Source organism: Orbicella franksi, chromosome 5 (genome assembly GCF_964199315.1).
Source record: "Orbicella franksi chromosome 5, jaOrbFran1.1, whole genome shotgun sequence".
NCBI classification, from domain to species: Eukaryota; Metazoa; Cnidaria; class Anthozoa; order Scleractinia; family Merulinidae; genus Orbicella; species Orbicella franksi.
In genome coordinates, this window is record NC_138149.1 from 24,079,901 (window position 1) to 24,096,768 (window position 16,868).

Genomic DNA, 16,868 nt, shown 5'->3' on the forward strand with positions numbered 1-16,868 from the left:
TTGAAATCGCACAATTTTATCGCCTTAATTTTTAGACTTTTGGTGTATTGTTCCAGTAGCCGGTTTGTTAAAAAAAAAGCGGAACCGGAAACGCCTTTACGTCTCATTTAGTATGCAAAACGATGTCATGTGACGAAAACTCATCCGAGCATGACAAAGAAACAAGCGGTTTTGAAGTCAGAACGAAAATAGTCTGCTTCAGGTATAAAAGTTCAATTCTCGTCGCTTGAATCAATGATGGAAGGTCTTTCTTTCTTCTGTGGTTGAGACTGAGACTTTTCATTGTCTTTGGAGAAGGAATTTGAAGGTGCATCCTACGTAATTCTGCGATGGAATTTTTTTGAGTTGTGAAACTCCCTCGAGTGCACGATTCCCAGTGGATGGCACGTTTTTTTTTTCTTTCATACCGTTTAATGGCATGATTTTAAGGGAGTCCAGCTCGTTATCATCTCCGTTTCTTTTTGTGACCTCGGCGAAGGACTCAATACTCAGGACCTTGTCAAGTTCTTGCGGCGCCATTTGTTTCAAGATATTTCCAAGATGGCGGGACTAACACCAGCTTCGTAAGACGTTCATTCATTCACTGTTTTGTGGAGCGGGGTGTATTTCGACTATGTTTATTCACAGCGACAGAGTTGAGCTCTTTTGTTGCATCGTTTGAAACTACCAGAAATCTGGAAACATCTACCTTCTTGAGATGGCCCTGAATTTGTTGTTGTGTGGTTTTCGTTTATGTTTTACTGGACTCGGTATCATACGGATTTTGAGCAGATGTTGAAGAAAAATCGCCAAAATATTCATCAAAATGGGCACTGAAAGTTTGAAACTTCCATGAAAGTAGGTGTTCAGCCTGAAGGAGCTGATAATCGTCATTTAGAAACTGTAATTAATTACATTCGTCAAGTTTTTTGGAAAAAAAACCCACAATAACAACAAAGTTTTGGCAATACTAGTTGCTAAATTCTCCACACAACGGCTTTTTGCCTTTCATTTTCCTGAAATTTTATTGTTTACTTTAAACTAATATTGAAATCTGATTTGTTGTTTTGTTTTACTGTCCCATTCTCAATGGCTGAGAAAAAGATGCAATTTAGAGCAATTGAGAGCCAATCAGATTGCAAGGATAGCCAGTGATTTCAAAATGGATTTAATAAATTACGAAATTATATGGGGATAGGGCAAATCAGATACAAATTCACTTTGTTATCATGCGAAAACTGAGAATATCTATGAGGTCGACCTTTGGGCTGATAAACATTTATTTGACAATTTTGATCATAACAGTTCCTTCAAGGTACTATTTCAGTGAGAATAAAAAGGTAATAGGTAAAATGAAAGATGAAAGGAGGGTACCCCTATGCAAGAAGTCATTGCGTTAATGAGAAAAGTGTATGCTTATAGATTGGAAAATAAGTGGACTCTCAAGGCAAAAAGTTAAGTGTTAAGAAGAATGTAATCAACAATGACATCAAATTTGCTAAGTATTAGGATACACTATTTGGAAAACAAGAGTATAGACATAAAATGAATTTAATAAGCAAGAAGCATGAAATAGGCACTTATGATCCCTTAGTTGCTATGATGATAAGAGATGGATAATGGAATAAACGCATTAGCTTATGGTCATTACAAAATACCACAATCATTGATAAACTAATTAATATCATAATTATGTAGTATTCTCAATAATTCCCCATTCATGTGCACCACAGCTCATTATTTGGGAATCTCTGAAATGACTGTAACTTCTATTAAAGGGTCTCTGTAATGACTATAAGTTGCATTTTACAGCTTCGTGAATGATGAAGTGCAGGCCAATTTTTGCGTCGGCACCGTCATATCCTATTCATCAAACTTTTAGTTGTAAAAATCAAGGAGCACAGAACGAACATTTTGTACAAATATTTCCGTGACATAGCTCTCTCAAATTATTCAATCATATTTCTTCAGTAAGAAACATTTCATATTTTAACGATGTAGCCATGTAAGAAAATGTAAAGCATCTGTGTTAAAAAAGAAAAGAAAGAAAAAAATTTAGGAAAATAAATCATATTAAATGTGGATATGCTATTAGGTCTTTTTCCAAGCTCTGCGTTGCTTTCCCGTTCTTTCTTTTTCTATAGCTAGTGAAAGAACGGTAGTAAAACCGAATTAATGTTGCACAGATAAGTAATGAACGGTTGCTTGAAAACAAGCGGCCCTTCAAATGACTGAGTAGGTTGCAAGAGAAGGAGTCACACGCACACATTAAATCAGGTCCTCAAATTTGTCGGCAAGCTCCAAGCTAACTGCATGGCGGAAAGAGAAATTATTCTTTAGTCCAGGTATCTTTCCACCAACCTTGGTTCGCACAAGGAGGCAACATTGCAAACTTTTTAAAGTACCCCCTCCAATCACCAGCGAACATGTCGCTGATCGTTCATTACCTTTTTTCTACCTTTACGTAGTTTTTGAGACAACCTATAGTGACTTCACTAATTACGTAAGTAACTCCGTGACTTGATCTAGTCTATTCTCATAAAACAGGCGAATTCCCTAAATTACGTTAGACAGCTCAGCTTAATACCACTTGCTAGGGAACAGTAAGAGACACGGAGAGAGTAAATTATAAGAACACAACACAGTGACCCCAGCCCGGACTCATACCCAGACTGCTTTATCTGGAGTTCAGTACACTCAAAAGCACTAGAACACTACACCCACGTTACGTAACGTTGAAAATAAATACCTTTGATGTAACAAAACTTCTCTACCAAGTCCTGACGCTGTACAAGTTTATGTTGTAATGCATCACATAAAGCCTGATAGGTCGCATCAGCACCTTTGTTTTCTTTCCAGCGCTTTAACATGTGGTATCCCTTTTCAGACAATTGGTCATGAGCTTTATTTATCTCTAGAAGGGTTGGTCCATTTACTTGTAGGCGACGCCCAAGCTTACTCCAATCCTTTGCAATGTCGATACCTAATTGTTCTAATTCATCATCTGTGGGTGTACCTCGTTTTACTAGAAAGAGAATTAATTCAAATAAATTGTATTAATTCAAATAAAACAAGTAAATTGTTACTGTCGCTGGGCGCTTTTCATTTCGGTTGACTGCACCAGAGTGGAAAGCGCCGTCACAGTTTTGTTCGCTTCAAATTTTTCAATGACTACGAGGTTTAAATAGCAAATATAGAAGCATACAGAGCACTGATACGTCGACACGGTGACTTTTTATAGCCCATGACGGCAGGGACCTTATACAAACCACAACGCAGCGAAAACGTCGGAAAACAAAGGGTTTAACGAGTTGGACAATGGCTCTGCACGAGTTATAAGTCTTTCAATAATATAGTTCTGTCAAATTACTCATATTTCTTTAGGTAAATACATTCCATCTTTTACAATGTAGCCATGTAAGAAAATCTAAAATATCTTTTAAAACAATATGAATAATTAAGTTATATTAAAGGTACCTTTGCTATTACGTCTTTTTCGAGGCTCTGCGCTGATTTCTCGTGTTTTGTTTACTATAGTGAAAAGAAAGGTAGTAAAACCGCATTACTGCTGTACTGTTACTTAATGAACAGTAAATTGAAAACATTGATATTGAAACAACACTAATAATTGAGGTTTGAGTGGTGGAGGTGGGGGTAAGAGAAGGAGTCACAAGGATCAAGTCAGTTGTTTAGAAATTCTAAGCCGAGTTTCAAGCTAACCGGTCAAGATTGATGATGATGCAATAATTGTTCTTTCTTTGGCTTTAATGGGTGGTTTTAGTCCTGTTTATTACCACCTGCAAGGGAACTCTGAGAGGCCCTGAGAGAGTAAGTTAAGTTGCCTATAAAAACACAACACAGTGATAAAAACACAACACGGTGACCCCAGCCTTTGGCTCCAATCCAGACTGCGTTGTCCACAGTCCAGTACACTGAAAACTGCTGAAAATATCGAAATATTATAGCAAATAATTACCTTTGAAATAACAAAACTTCTCTACCAAGTCTTGACGCTGTACAAGTTTATGTTTCAATGCGTCACACAAAGCCTGGTAGGTCGCATTAGAACCGTTGTTTTGTTTCCAGCGCTTAAACATGTGGTATCCCTTTTCAGACAGTTGGTCATGAGCGTTATCTATCTCTTGAAGGGTTGGCTCATTTAATTTTAGGCGACGCCCAAGCTTACTCCAATCCTCTGCAATGTCTATACCTAATTGTTCTAATTCATCCTCTGTGGGTCTACCGCGTTTTACTAGAAAGAAAAATAATTCAGTACAAATAAATTGTTATTGTCGCTATTGCTCATAAAATGTAATAAATAAGCCCTTGCTTTCTTAAATTCCCTATTAAAGCCTCCCTAGTATTGTATCCCAGTAACTTGTGGTATAAACCGGTATATATTTTACCAAAGATTAAAGCAGATATTTGTGCGCTGTCAAAATTAGTAAAACATCCCCACTGCACACATGCAATTGCCCTGATACGGTAAGCTACGTTAAGGGAGGATACCCAATCCTGCCCTAAACACCAAGTTGCCAAGACAGGAAGAACGAGAAACCAAGAAGCAACACTTCACATACAACTTCAAACTATATCCCTCACCTTGCTCAGAATTCTCAACCCTTCCCGTGTTCGTTTGATGTTTAGTCGCAAACAGAAATAAACTATACAGCAGCCGAAAAGTTATTAGGGTGTGGAATGAGGCTACTACCAGAAGCCGCCCTGAGCTGGGGAAGGAAATGGCAAGCATCTAATCGATCTAATTCGGCAAGTCTGGATTCCATTAGATCAAGAATTCTGTTCAGTTCGAAAACCTGTGACTAATTTTTCGCTGTGTTAGCAATGCTTAGGGAAAGCAATTTCAAAAGTAGGGCGTTTGTATTTAGAAAGGTTCTCTACTCAATCCAACTAGAAAATCCATCATCCAAAAAAGCTAAGTTACCAAACATGGAGTCAAATACGTTAAGTACTGATTTTGATGTTGAAGATACGCGCGATAAAATTTATCTCTTGCCACTCAATGTTGCGAGTGAAACCTATGTATGGTCCTTTCAGTACCGTTTGTTGAATAACATATTGTTTACCCATGTTAAGCTTTTAAAAATTGGGTTGTTGTTGACTGATCAATGTACCTTTGTAATCTAAATGAAGAGACTCTGTATCATCTTTTCTTTGAATGCTCTCACGTGCAAGCGTTTTGGGAATGCTTCGTTGATTGGTGGACAGATGTCGCTGACGAAAATTTAACGTTGACACTCAAAGATGTTATCTTGGGTTTTCCAGAAAGGGACGACGTATTAAATTATCTGCTGATTCTATGAGTAAAGTGTGTACCTGGGAATGTAGGAGGCCAAACTGCTCTCTAACTTTTAATTTATTTATTATTATTATTTTTTTCTTTGTTGCATAAAACATTTAAAAAGATAAAAAAAAAAAGAGACCGAAAGATACCTTGATATAAATGGGACTCTTAACAATTTTAATAGAAGATGGGGCCTTTTCTTACATTTAGAAGTGCAATGATGGCTCGCTACAGTCACTCTATAAAATAATTAAGCAGTTACCCAAGTTATTGTTGTCATGTGTGTGTATGTAACCCAATCCTCTGCCATTCACCCCCACTTAGGAGAATTTATATCGCGGGAAGTCATTTGACATGCAGCTTCCGCAACTGTTTTTGCAAGATGTGCATGAACTCTCTCAATTGTTTCCTTAAAGGTTTTATAAGCTTCTGCGCCTTTTCTTGGTGGTATATCAAACATTGTTCCACATTGTTGCTGTCGAGTCAGGTAATATGCCTTTATTTTACCTTCGTAGTTTTACCTATCGCTAAAACCTGATTCATGTCTTTCACGAGCGTCCCTCTGCACTTCCTCAATATGTTTCTCTGTTACTTTTTGCCCATTTATTCATCATGTGGTATTGGCGCGTTCGTCCTTGTTCCAGCTGCCATTTTGTCTCCTGGTTTTGCTGAAGCTGTTGTAAGAAGAAAGACATTAACAAGGTTAAACTTGGGTGATTTGTAAAGTTAAAGTTTTGTGTGGTCTGTCTGTTCCAGTATATTGATCCATCGTCCCGAAAAAGTTGCAAAATGCATTGTTCTGAACAAAATTGCTGTAAGGCTGCTACAATTTGTGAGTTACCTTTCTCTTGTCTTTAATCTGTTTTTTTTTTTTTAAATTTAATTTGATTTTATTGATTTTATTTTTTGAGCTCTGTATTTTGATTGACTACTTCGAAACTAAATTTGTTCCCAGACGCATTGCGAAGTCTAACATCCTTATGGTGGCTCAAAACAGTTTCCGGCACTTAAATTTTGATAGATCGTTATAACCACTCTTTATCATTTGATGCTGCAATCATGATATCACAAAACTGCTTAATCATTGGAATCATAGGGTTCAGAGCCACCTTAAATTTTTGAAAATTTAAGGTGTCTCTGAACCCTATGTACAGAATTTTTTAAACTTTGCCAAAAGTTACGTCTTATTTTGATAATATGAAAAAATTCACTGTGCCGTTATTGTATGCCCATAAAGCTGAAATTAAGGGTGTTTTTAGCAGGTCATACTTTGCTATGGCAACCTATTGTGAAACGAAAATGATAACAACGTGTTCATCAATGATTGGGCGGTGTTTTGATACCATGATTGTACCATCAAGTGATTAAGAGTGGTTATAATGATCCATCAAAATCTTAGTGCTTTGAATTTGGCCTAGAGTACTTGATCTTCATTTTGCACTTTTCTGATTCCAAGGCCAGCACGACGTAACAGACTATTACCCAATATTGCCCACGAAAACTTCTCAGTGATTATAGCTTCTGGGTATCAGAAATTCTCATTGCTCTATGGAACGGAAATTTTTAATAACAGCTTCCATCGATTTCTACTCTGTCTCGCGAACAACGCTGTCAAATTTGGCTTGAACAGCCCCAAGATTTTCAAACTTTGGCTTGGCCTTTTCTGCTCCAAAGGCCAGCTCGACGCAAGAAACCTTTGCCCACGAAAACTAAGAACATCTCTGTATCAGCATTTCCCATCGTTCGCCATAATATTAGCCCTAGCACTGAACTCCCATAGGTGACAAATCTACTGGCACTAATATGAGGTCGAAAGCGTTCACAACGGTATTACAAAAGCCATCATTTGGTGTTATTTGCAGTTAGAAATTAGTTTAGGTTAGAATCTGTTTTAGATATGTCAAATAAACCATAACCAGAAAGCAAACAAGGCAAGTTTCCATTTTTAGTGCAACAATCGTCGTCACGTGATAGCTTGACCTAGAAATGTAAAATATTCTTTGCTCAAATAGGGGGTCTTCACTGGGTTAAACGGATGAGAACTTTAACTCTAACTTTAACCTTTACTGACGTCACAGGTTGTGTCTTTTTTTTCCATTTAAACTGGCCTACACATGCACTCTTTTGGATTGTCACGGCTTACAAGCCCAGAGAAGTTCTGCGTAATAGGCTAAAATAATGGGAACTGAGTTTTGTCTCCCTCTAACACTGGGAAATGGGATTGGTCACTGAGTTTTAAGAAAAATAAAGAAAACTGGCAAAGAGCTGTGCCGAATCTAAGGGGAAGGGGGGAGGGGGGAGACTTCCGGGGGTTCGGTCAAAACCCCAATTAAAAAAACTGAGCTATTGTCACAAGCTGACTTGACCTCAGAATTCCGGAAATCCTAGTTCCGAGGGCCTCAATTTTAAAAGTTTTCTGGGGGAGGATGCACCCAGTCCCTCCACAAAATACCGCCTTTGGGGTATATATCTCAAACACCCTTCTCTAAAGTCCGGTATCCACCCAGACAAGGAGGACATTCATAAGACTCGGCAAACATTCATAGTGAATAAAGTGCCTACAGATATTTATGATAGTCGGGAGAGTGCATTTCGAGTGGGCGAAACAGCATCGGAACAGGCTTAAAGACACAGGAAAAAAGCGCCAAAGGGAAAGGAGAGAGGCTAATAACGAGTGACACCTCCTGCACTCCCTCTTTACTTGTCCCAGCCCTTTTTGCCTCTTGTCTAACTCAACTCCTAAACAATCCCCTCGCGACATCGCCGCTCGCGTTCAAGGCTTCGCCGCTAACACAAAAGCACCCGCGCTCGAAATCACGCCAGCTACGCAAGCTAAAGCATTTAGCGCTCCAGACAAAACTTGTAAAACCGGCACAAAAGTGTAGTTACGATCTGTTTTAAGTGCATCTGTTGATTCATCCTAGCTAAATGTTTATGAAAACCACTATGACTGATTTTATGCTCTCGAAACGTGACATATACGTGAGAGCAAATTTATCGGACAAAACCAAACCGTATGTAACGTCAAGAATTGGAGCAGTCCAACCACCTTTAAATGGGCCGTAAAGTTTACTAATAACAGGTTTTTCATGCAGTAGGTGACAGATCTGTTGCTCTCAAAGCAAAATAAAGTATGCTAAAAATTTTCGTTCAAAATTAGATCACCAGTACCTGATCCATGCAAACGAGATTAAAAAAGAATAATAAAACAAAATAAAATAAATAAAATAAACTAAAATAAATAAATACAAGGTCAGTTAGTAAATTGTAATCCATGTTGTATTTATTTTGAACATGGCACGCAGGAATGTGTATTTAAATACAGCCAGTTTAAAATGAAAGTTGGCAATTCGTTATTCCTAATTTTATTGTTGATCTTATTTATTTATTTATTTATTTATTTATTTATTTTCAAGCTTCACGTCTTTTAATTTGACTATTTGAGATTTTGGCCTTTCGCACGGCTTCGGTTTCAGCTCTAGCCGGCGAACGCAGACGTATTTTTGGCTGTCACCTGGTTCCGCCGAAAAATAACGTCTGCGAACCCGAGTCAGGAAACGATTTCTGTGACGTAATGACTTTTGTTTCTCCTTGGCCAATCAGATTCCATGATAGAATGAAACTCGAGTACTCCTCGCAGCGAATACGGAACCAAGTGACAGCCGGAAATACGTCTGCGTTCGCAGGCTATTTCAGCTCTGGCGCAAAGCCAAATCTGATAGGTACCGTAATAGGTCACTGAATAGAGGAGTTTATCCCGTGCAACTGTCAAGCGTCTACTTCCTGCTTTTATATGCATTACGTCCATAGACATCAGTACTGATATCCTAAGACATTATTTAGCTGTAAATGGAACTGAACTGAACTGAACTGAACCTGCACCACAGATCAATTAATTTGTTGCTCGAGAAGGCCAACTTGTTCCGATTTCTGAAGGTGAGGCTCGTATGTTTCATGAGATAGCTGCTGATCTAAAACTCTGCTTGCCCTATCTACTTAGCTCTGTACCGAGTAATGCTAACGGAGCGTTGAAGATAACAATAAGAGCTTAAAAGGGATCCTTGTGAGGAATGGGAAACAAACAGTGCCATAGCGTCAATTTATTTTATTATGAAACAAAGCACTTTTTTCCACTGGAATGATCAGTTTAAAATCTTTGTCAGTGAAGGGGGCATTTTCATTGCCTAAACCAATTTCGGAAAATTTATTCGGTTCAAGCAACGAAGTTTGACTTCATTTTAGTCCACCATTTCGGACTTACGATGTGTCTGGATCAATGAATTACACACAAAGACGTTTTAAACTTTGTTGTTGTTGTCGTTGTTGTTGTTGTTGTTGTTGTTGTTTTTCTGTCTTCGTAATCTCTTGGCTTGCCAGACATAAATAAAGAAAGTAAATTAACTGATTAAAAATTCTAGAAAGGAAGCGACGTTCCCGGGGCCACATCAGTCTTAGCTGGTTTTCATGCGACCTCAGTCCAGGTCGAGGTGGAATCTGGAAATGTTGATGTTGCTACCCCAGATACTTTCGCCATTGTAAAAGCAGTGGCTAGTCATGTCATACACTCTTTAATTAAACCGCAGGAAATCTGTAACGCCTGCCATGCCAAACACGAAAAAATAATCTTTCGCCATTTTAGCAAGCATGGTACATTGCATAGTGAAACCGTCCACAGATGTCACATTGGCAACGAAAACACAGAAAATAAAACTTGTGGGTTCTGGACGGGAGTCGAACCCTTAACCGACTGCTAACTAATGAACTGCAAGAGACTTCTGGGCAATTGCACCTCTCATGCTAAGATCAGTTCTCCTTCCTTCTCGATGGGAATAAAAATTCACTGTGCATGCCTGGTATAAACAAAGGCTGTTAATCCCCAGTTATCATCATCCTGATCGTCAACATCACACGTTTATCGACGTTTTAGTCACGAGGAAACAGTCTCTACTAACCGGGGACACTTACTGCATTCTTTCTCATATATTACGCAACGGTTTTTTTTTTAATCCTTCTATATTTTGCGTTATCACCAGAAACTGATTCATTCAATTTTTTTTTCTTTTTTCCATTTTTTTTTTTTTACAATACACCTCTTCGCTCTCTTTGCGTGAGTTTAGCCAGACTGACAGTGTCAAACGATTTGACACGGTAGTCAGGTCACTAACTCCAAACATTTATAAACATTACAACGTCTGTTGATAAGAATAATGAGTAAAATTCTTTGTGCCCTGGAGTCACAAATCAAAAGCGCAAAGAATCGATACAACATTTGATGTACTTTCACTGAACGTATTGTCAACTGGCGGCATATATTTGACACAAGCAGTTTAGATTTGGATCGATTGATGGAAGCGTGATTGTCATTCATGTTGTATTTTGAACGTTGAGCGAAGCCATGTCTAGTTTAATACAGTCCCTTCTGAGTCACCCCTGGGAAAAACATAATTGAATTCCAACATTTGAACCAAATGCTTGGATTAGTAAAGATACTTCCACCATTGTAAAACGAACACATAATAAAAGACTCTCTAATAAAATCATAAAGAGGCAGTTATGTCTACCACGCGAAACATAGCAAAGGAGACTTCCGCGACTTAACGAAACTATCCACAAGATGTAACATTATGCAGAAAAGAGAATACAGAATGGAAAACGAGAACTGTGCGTCCCCAACTGCTGACCTGCGAACTACGAGAGACTCGTAGGCAATTACACTTTTTATGCTTAAATCAGTTCCATTTCCTTCTCATTAAGAATAGAACTTTGCGGGACCTGGTATAAAAGACCGTCCCTCTAAAACGTTCAGTTTAGAAAATTGTAAGTAACCGACTGTGAAATCTGATGTTTATCATTATGACTATCATCATCATCATCATCATCATCATCATCATCATCATCATTATTTATCTATTTATTTTCTTTCCTATTGTGAATGTAAAAGTTGTTTCAATGATGATTGGACTCAGTAACCAAAACAGTTAATTAACTTGTCATTCATTTTGCATTTTGTATGTGGCACGTAGGATCTTGGCCTTTCGCGAGGCTTCCGGTTCTGCTCTGCGCAAAGCCAAGTCTTATAAATGCGGTGATTATTCCATGCTGTGCTTATCACGCGTCTTCTTCCTTTTTCTGCATCACGTCAACAGGTCCAAAGTTTAACTATCAGCTGAAAAATAGCACATTTTTCAACTTTGTGAATTCTAAGATCTCAGATCTGCAAAAATTACTGATGGATGAGAAACAGGTTGACCTAGGCCTCCTATAGAGTCATCGCTTCTGCAACGGGACACAATTTAGCCATGGAACTACGGCCAGTAGACTGGTGAAAAAATAGCTACACTTTATATTTTGCCAATTTAATAGGTCTTACGTGGTTAAACCAGTTCCCCTAATTAATTGCCACTCAGTCATAAACCTTAATTCCCGGTATATACTGAAACAGAATTCCTCTTTCTCTTTTGCAAATTGAAATCAAGGTGGAACTGAGTTACTCAGTGAGAGCGTATATATCGTTTTTACTGTCACGCAATAAAATAATAATAATAATGATAATAATAATAATGATGATGATGATGATGATAATAATAACAATAATAATAATAATAATAATGCAATAAATCAAAGACTATTCAATGGATAAAGTCAAAAAATTGTGGTCTTGTAGGAAATAAATAAAGAAGACCCTTCTCCAGGTTTTAGGTTTGTGCGTTTTCCCAAACTGCAGATATTGGTCGAAATGTTTCGCAAAAATATACCGAGCTCGGTATGGAAACGCCACGTTGGACCATGTCTGTGGTGCACCAATATGCGGCCGGAAAATAGTGTACGCATCTGGAGCCTCGGCGACTGATCATCAGTATTGAACAAACAAAGATGTACATAAGGACTTTTCCTAATGATATAACTTCTAAGAAAGCTAAAAATCATGAGATAGGGATATATTTTTCGACAAATGCGATCGGGCTGTTAAATTGTGAACAGACAAATATATAATTTACCCCCTCTTATGCTTGATGAATATAAAAACATTAGTGGCTCTTTAGTTTTCGATTTAAGAAAATGAGACGTCACGTGAAAACGAGCTATCGAATAAAGATCAGACTATGCAAATGTTCTTTGTGGATTAGAAGTGCAGTGAATCGAGTCAACATTTCGAAGTTTTACCTCCTGAACGATTTGTTGATGAAAAGAAGTTGACTAAAACAGTTTGCATCGTGCCTGCCTCTGCTGTATAAGATGTACGTTATGTAGGCGAAGCGATCTTACCATAGAGTAATGTTTGATGAAAACTGTACTTGACAGATATGTTCGTGTTTGATCAGGGGCAGACAGTGTAACGTAGGAATACGCACTTGATAAACGAACACCGTCTCTTTGAAAGTTAAAGTTGTAAATATGATCCTCTGAAAGTTAAAATTTAATTTCCAGAGCAACAAAACGTGCTATATTTGAATTGTTTGACAAGCATATTAAGGTGGAAACGAAACAAATAGCCACAAATGGCAGACACAGGGTTATGCAATCACCTGTCAGGACGTGGCGTGTAATTCACACAGTTCTGCTCCACTAATAAAATGACACAAATAAACCTCCATCGAAAGATTATTGAGGGCAAATATTGTTGATTACACTTTCGCTATACTACGTGCTGAACATTAGTGTAACAGCTAAAACCACAAGAAGTCGTAAATTGCTTTTATAAGGCGAGCGCCCTATAAATCTTGTCCTAAACCTCTTACCTCCTACACGTTTCGCAGTTGTTCTTGTCTTCAAAGTCAATGTTGGCTTTTTGGTGTTTCTCCTTTGTTTAGTCTTCGGACTTTCGTAGACTTCGTACTTACTGCAGTATTCTGGTATTTGCAACTAATTTATATGTAAGGAACTGACTACGGCTGATAACTAGTAATTAGGTACTAAGCTATTTTTATGGCAAGATGACCAATCGGGCAAAGTTCCACTGATGCAATCATCTCAACCCGGCAGCATTTCATTAACCGCTTTATGGGCTCTTAATTCTCGTCAAAAATTCAAATTAGTTGCACTTTGTTGCTCATGTGATTATTTACAGCTACAGAACATTATGACTCCGAAGCGTAGGCTAGGATTGCGAACAAGTACTAAGTTACCGACGAAATTCACGCTATGCATAATCTCAAAAAAAAAATTGAGCTCATTTCTTCATCAATCCACATCAGTGAAGAATAATTATTTGTTACTCAAACAGGGGGGCCCACAGTGGGTAAAACTGATGGGGACAAAGCTTCGCTAAATCCAAAACGAGCTATTTTAACCATCATCGATGATGTGTGGAAGGGTTGTGATCATTTTCCATTTAAATTGCAAACGAACCCAAACAGCGTCTGCGTAGAAGGCTAATGGGAACTGGAATTTACTTCTTTCTTGTAATGGGGAGTGGGATTTAGACGCTGGGACTAGGATTAGGCAATTGGGAATGGAACTGGTAAAACTTAACACAAAACTGGTACTGAGTCGGAAGCACGTCCCTACCATTCTGTCAATGTTCATAGCTTGAATGAAACATTTGCGAATCAAACATAGTTTTCAATATAGGCGTATTTATGATGTTCGAGTAAGTACATTTTGAACGAGCGAGCACCAATAGAGCATGGCCAGGGAAAGAGGAATTAATTATGTGAGGCTGACTGACAAGTGATGCCTAACTCGTTTTCTTGCCCCAGCCCTCTCCAAACTGGCCGCCAGATTCGTGAATGAAAACATTCATTGCTCTTCCATGTCAGCAAAAATGCCTGCACTACAAACAGGTAAGATAAGTTAAGGTAAACCATTTATACACGATAAAAAAATAATGTATCAGCAGAAACACCGATGGGGTCTTGTCTTAAATCTAAAAACTATTTAAAAGACTATCTATTTAGCTAATATTTAGAGAGCTTAAAACATATCTTGCAATACAAATGAGCCAATAAAAGCTAGCACGTGCAAAAAACAGGTGTCGAACTCTGCAAATTACACGCGGATAACAGCGGAAACCACGCAGACCTATGACCTCTAACGTCTCTACTCTGGTGAAATGTCCTCCTAAAAACAGGATTACTGCTTAGCGAAATATTCAAAGATCCCCCTATTGTACCACACAAAAGGGGCAGATCCTCAAGAATATACTACTTCGAGCAAAACTCTCAAAGCGGCTATTACAGGTGGATAGGAGTTGTGTAGGCCTGTCACCCCATTGTTATCACGGAGTTATAGTGTTGCGTGACATGAAGCTAAGATCACGTTTGTCGAAAAACAGATGCTTATCTTGTGATTTTTAGCCATTTTAGGACTTAAAGGAATAGGAAAGTGCTTGTGTAATTGTTTTTGATTCGGTTCAGATAATCAGGTGTCTAGATAGCCAAAGTGCGTTCCAGATGTTTACTCCATACTAGACTCTATAATTTTGCACGGAACATTTCGACGAATATCTCAACTTTGGGACAACGCACGCACCTTAAACTTGAAGAACTGTCTTCTTAATTTATCGTCTATAATATCAAAATTTCTTGGCTTTATCCACTGAATGGTTTTTGATTTTATTTTTTATTGTGCGACGATAAATACACTCTATAACATGGTAGCTGGTATACATAGACCTACGTACGTACAAACATACATACATACATACATACATACATACCTACTTTATTTATTTCAACGCGTTAAACTCTTCAATGAATTATTATTTAGGTCTTATTAACCGTACCGAACAAGAGGTCTGTGTGGGAGAATCTTGACCAAGGTGAAATGAACCCAGAGTCACATACTCTCCAAACAAACTATAACGTTGTAACGTCTTCAACGAGAAACACCGAAATGGAAGCTTTAATTCTGTCGACATTTCACCAAGGCATTTTTCAGTGAAAATGAAAATGTTCACAGAATTTCACTTGGGCAAAAAGAATGTAGAATCGAAAAGGAAAACTGTGAGTCCCAAACTGTGCTGACCGGTGAACTACGAGAGACTCGTGGGCAATAACGCTTTTCATGCTAATATCACTTCCGCTTCCCTCCCATTAGCAATAAAGCTTTGCTAGACGTGGTATACAAAGACCATTCCTCTTTAACGTTAAGCTTAAAAATTAAAATTAACTTACTATGAGCTCTGATTTTTATTTATTTTCTTTCTTATCGTGAATGTAAAGACTGTTTCAATGTTTCTATCTATTGCGTAATCACCGGTAACTGATCCGTCCGAACTGATATTTTTTGAAAGCATACACAACTCTTCATAATCACTTCGCGTGAGTTTAGCCAGCCAGAAAGTGTTAATTGCCTAAATGCCAAATGATTTGACACGGTAACCAAAACAGTAACTTCAAACATAACATTACAAGGTCAGCTGGTAAATTTTCATTCATGTTGTATTTTGAATTCGGCACGTAGGAATGTGTATTTAAATAGAACCAACTAAACATTAAAGCTGGGAATTCGTTATTCATATTTTTCTTCTTTTTTCAAGCTTTCTCTTTTAATTAATTTGACTATTTGAGATCTTGGCGCCGGGCTTTCGCGCGGCTTTCGTCTGTGCGCTGGTGCACAGCGAAGTCTAAAAGTGCCATTATTGTTCCCTAAAGGAGTTTATCCTGCGCATATCAAGTGTCTTCTTCCTTTTTATGCATCACGTCCATTGGTCCACATTTTAACTTTCAGCAGAGAAATAGCACTCAGTGTTCCCTATCTTTGGGAATCCTACGATATGAGTTCTGAGTTTTACTGATAACTGATAAATAGGCTCACCTAGACCTCCTATAGCGTGCATCGCCTCTGCAACGGGACTCAATGCAAACGCAAATTAATGAATGGTAAGTCGAACACATCTGACTTAGGCTTACCTCCAGCTAACCATGGAACTACGGCCTGTAGACTAGTGGTAAACTAGACTGTTCTAGTACACTCTGTGTGTTAACAATTACGTCTGTATGCTGGGACCAGTTTCCCCCAGTCATTGCCATTAGCAATAAAGCTTTTGCTTTAACAGATCTTTAACAGCACGAGAAGAGCATTTGAAGAAGAAACGCTTTAATGCCAAAAAGATCCTAACCGTCGCGTTACATGATACAACTGACGGCTAAGGAGGCATAAATTACGACATACCTATTCATGCTCTTATTCGCTCATGCACATTCTTGTACGTGCATTCTTGCACGTTTTAAACATAAATTAGCACATTATCACACCTTTCTGCCTGGTATAGACTGAAACAGAATTCTTCTTCCTCTTTTGAAAATTGAAATCAACTTAGAATTGCAACTCAGCGAGATCGTATCGAATGAAAATCCGATGAGAGCGGTTAAATTCTTTGTGGTTTAGAAGTGCAATGAATCGAGTCAACATTTCACTTTTTAACTTCCTGAACGTTTCATCTACATTCTTCGTAGTTGTACATTCACTGCGAACAAAGCTTTCCATTCAACGCCAATAATCTGGAACGAAAGAAGGTCATTATATGTCGAATCACGTCTAAACACACGTGAAAAAAGACTTAGGCAGGAAAAAAAAAACAAACAAACGTGAGCGGACAAAACCGGGAATGGTGATAAATCAAGTAATCCTGCGATGATGAACG

At 38.2% G+C, this 16,868-nt stretch overlaps 1 protein-coding gene across 3 annotated transcripts in view; it reads right to left on the reverse strand.

The window, feature by feature from the left end:
- The window catches only part of LOC145487082 (uncharacterized), a 71,697-nt gene extending 55,348 nt beyond the window's left edge, over positions 1-16,349 (reverse strand). For 2 of the 3 annotated variants that reach the window (XM_081465801.1, XM_081465799.1), the window contains exons 1-5: positions 13,021-14,156; positions 5,803-5,955; positions 3,956-4,231; positions 3,457-3,510; positions 2,729-3,004 (exon numbers count right to left, since the gene is read on the reverse strand). In XM_081465801.1, the coding sequence (XP_081321927.1) occupies positions 2,729-3,004; positions 3,457-3,510; positions 3,956-4,231; positions 5,803-5,824 (628 nt within the window). In that variant the 5' untranslated portion in view covers positions 5,825-5,955; positions 13,021-14,156. Of the gene's footprint in view, positions 1-2,728; positions 3,005-3,456; positions 3,511-3,955; positions 4,232-5,802; positions 5,956-13,020; positions 14,157-16,134 lie in introns of those variants that run through there. The other variant, XM_081465800.1, reaches the window with a different exon arrangement.
- Between the last annotated feature and the right edge of the window lie 519 nt (positions 16,350-16,868).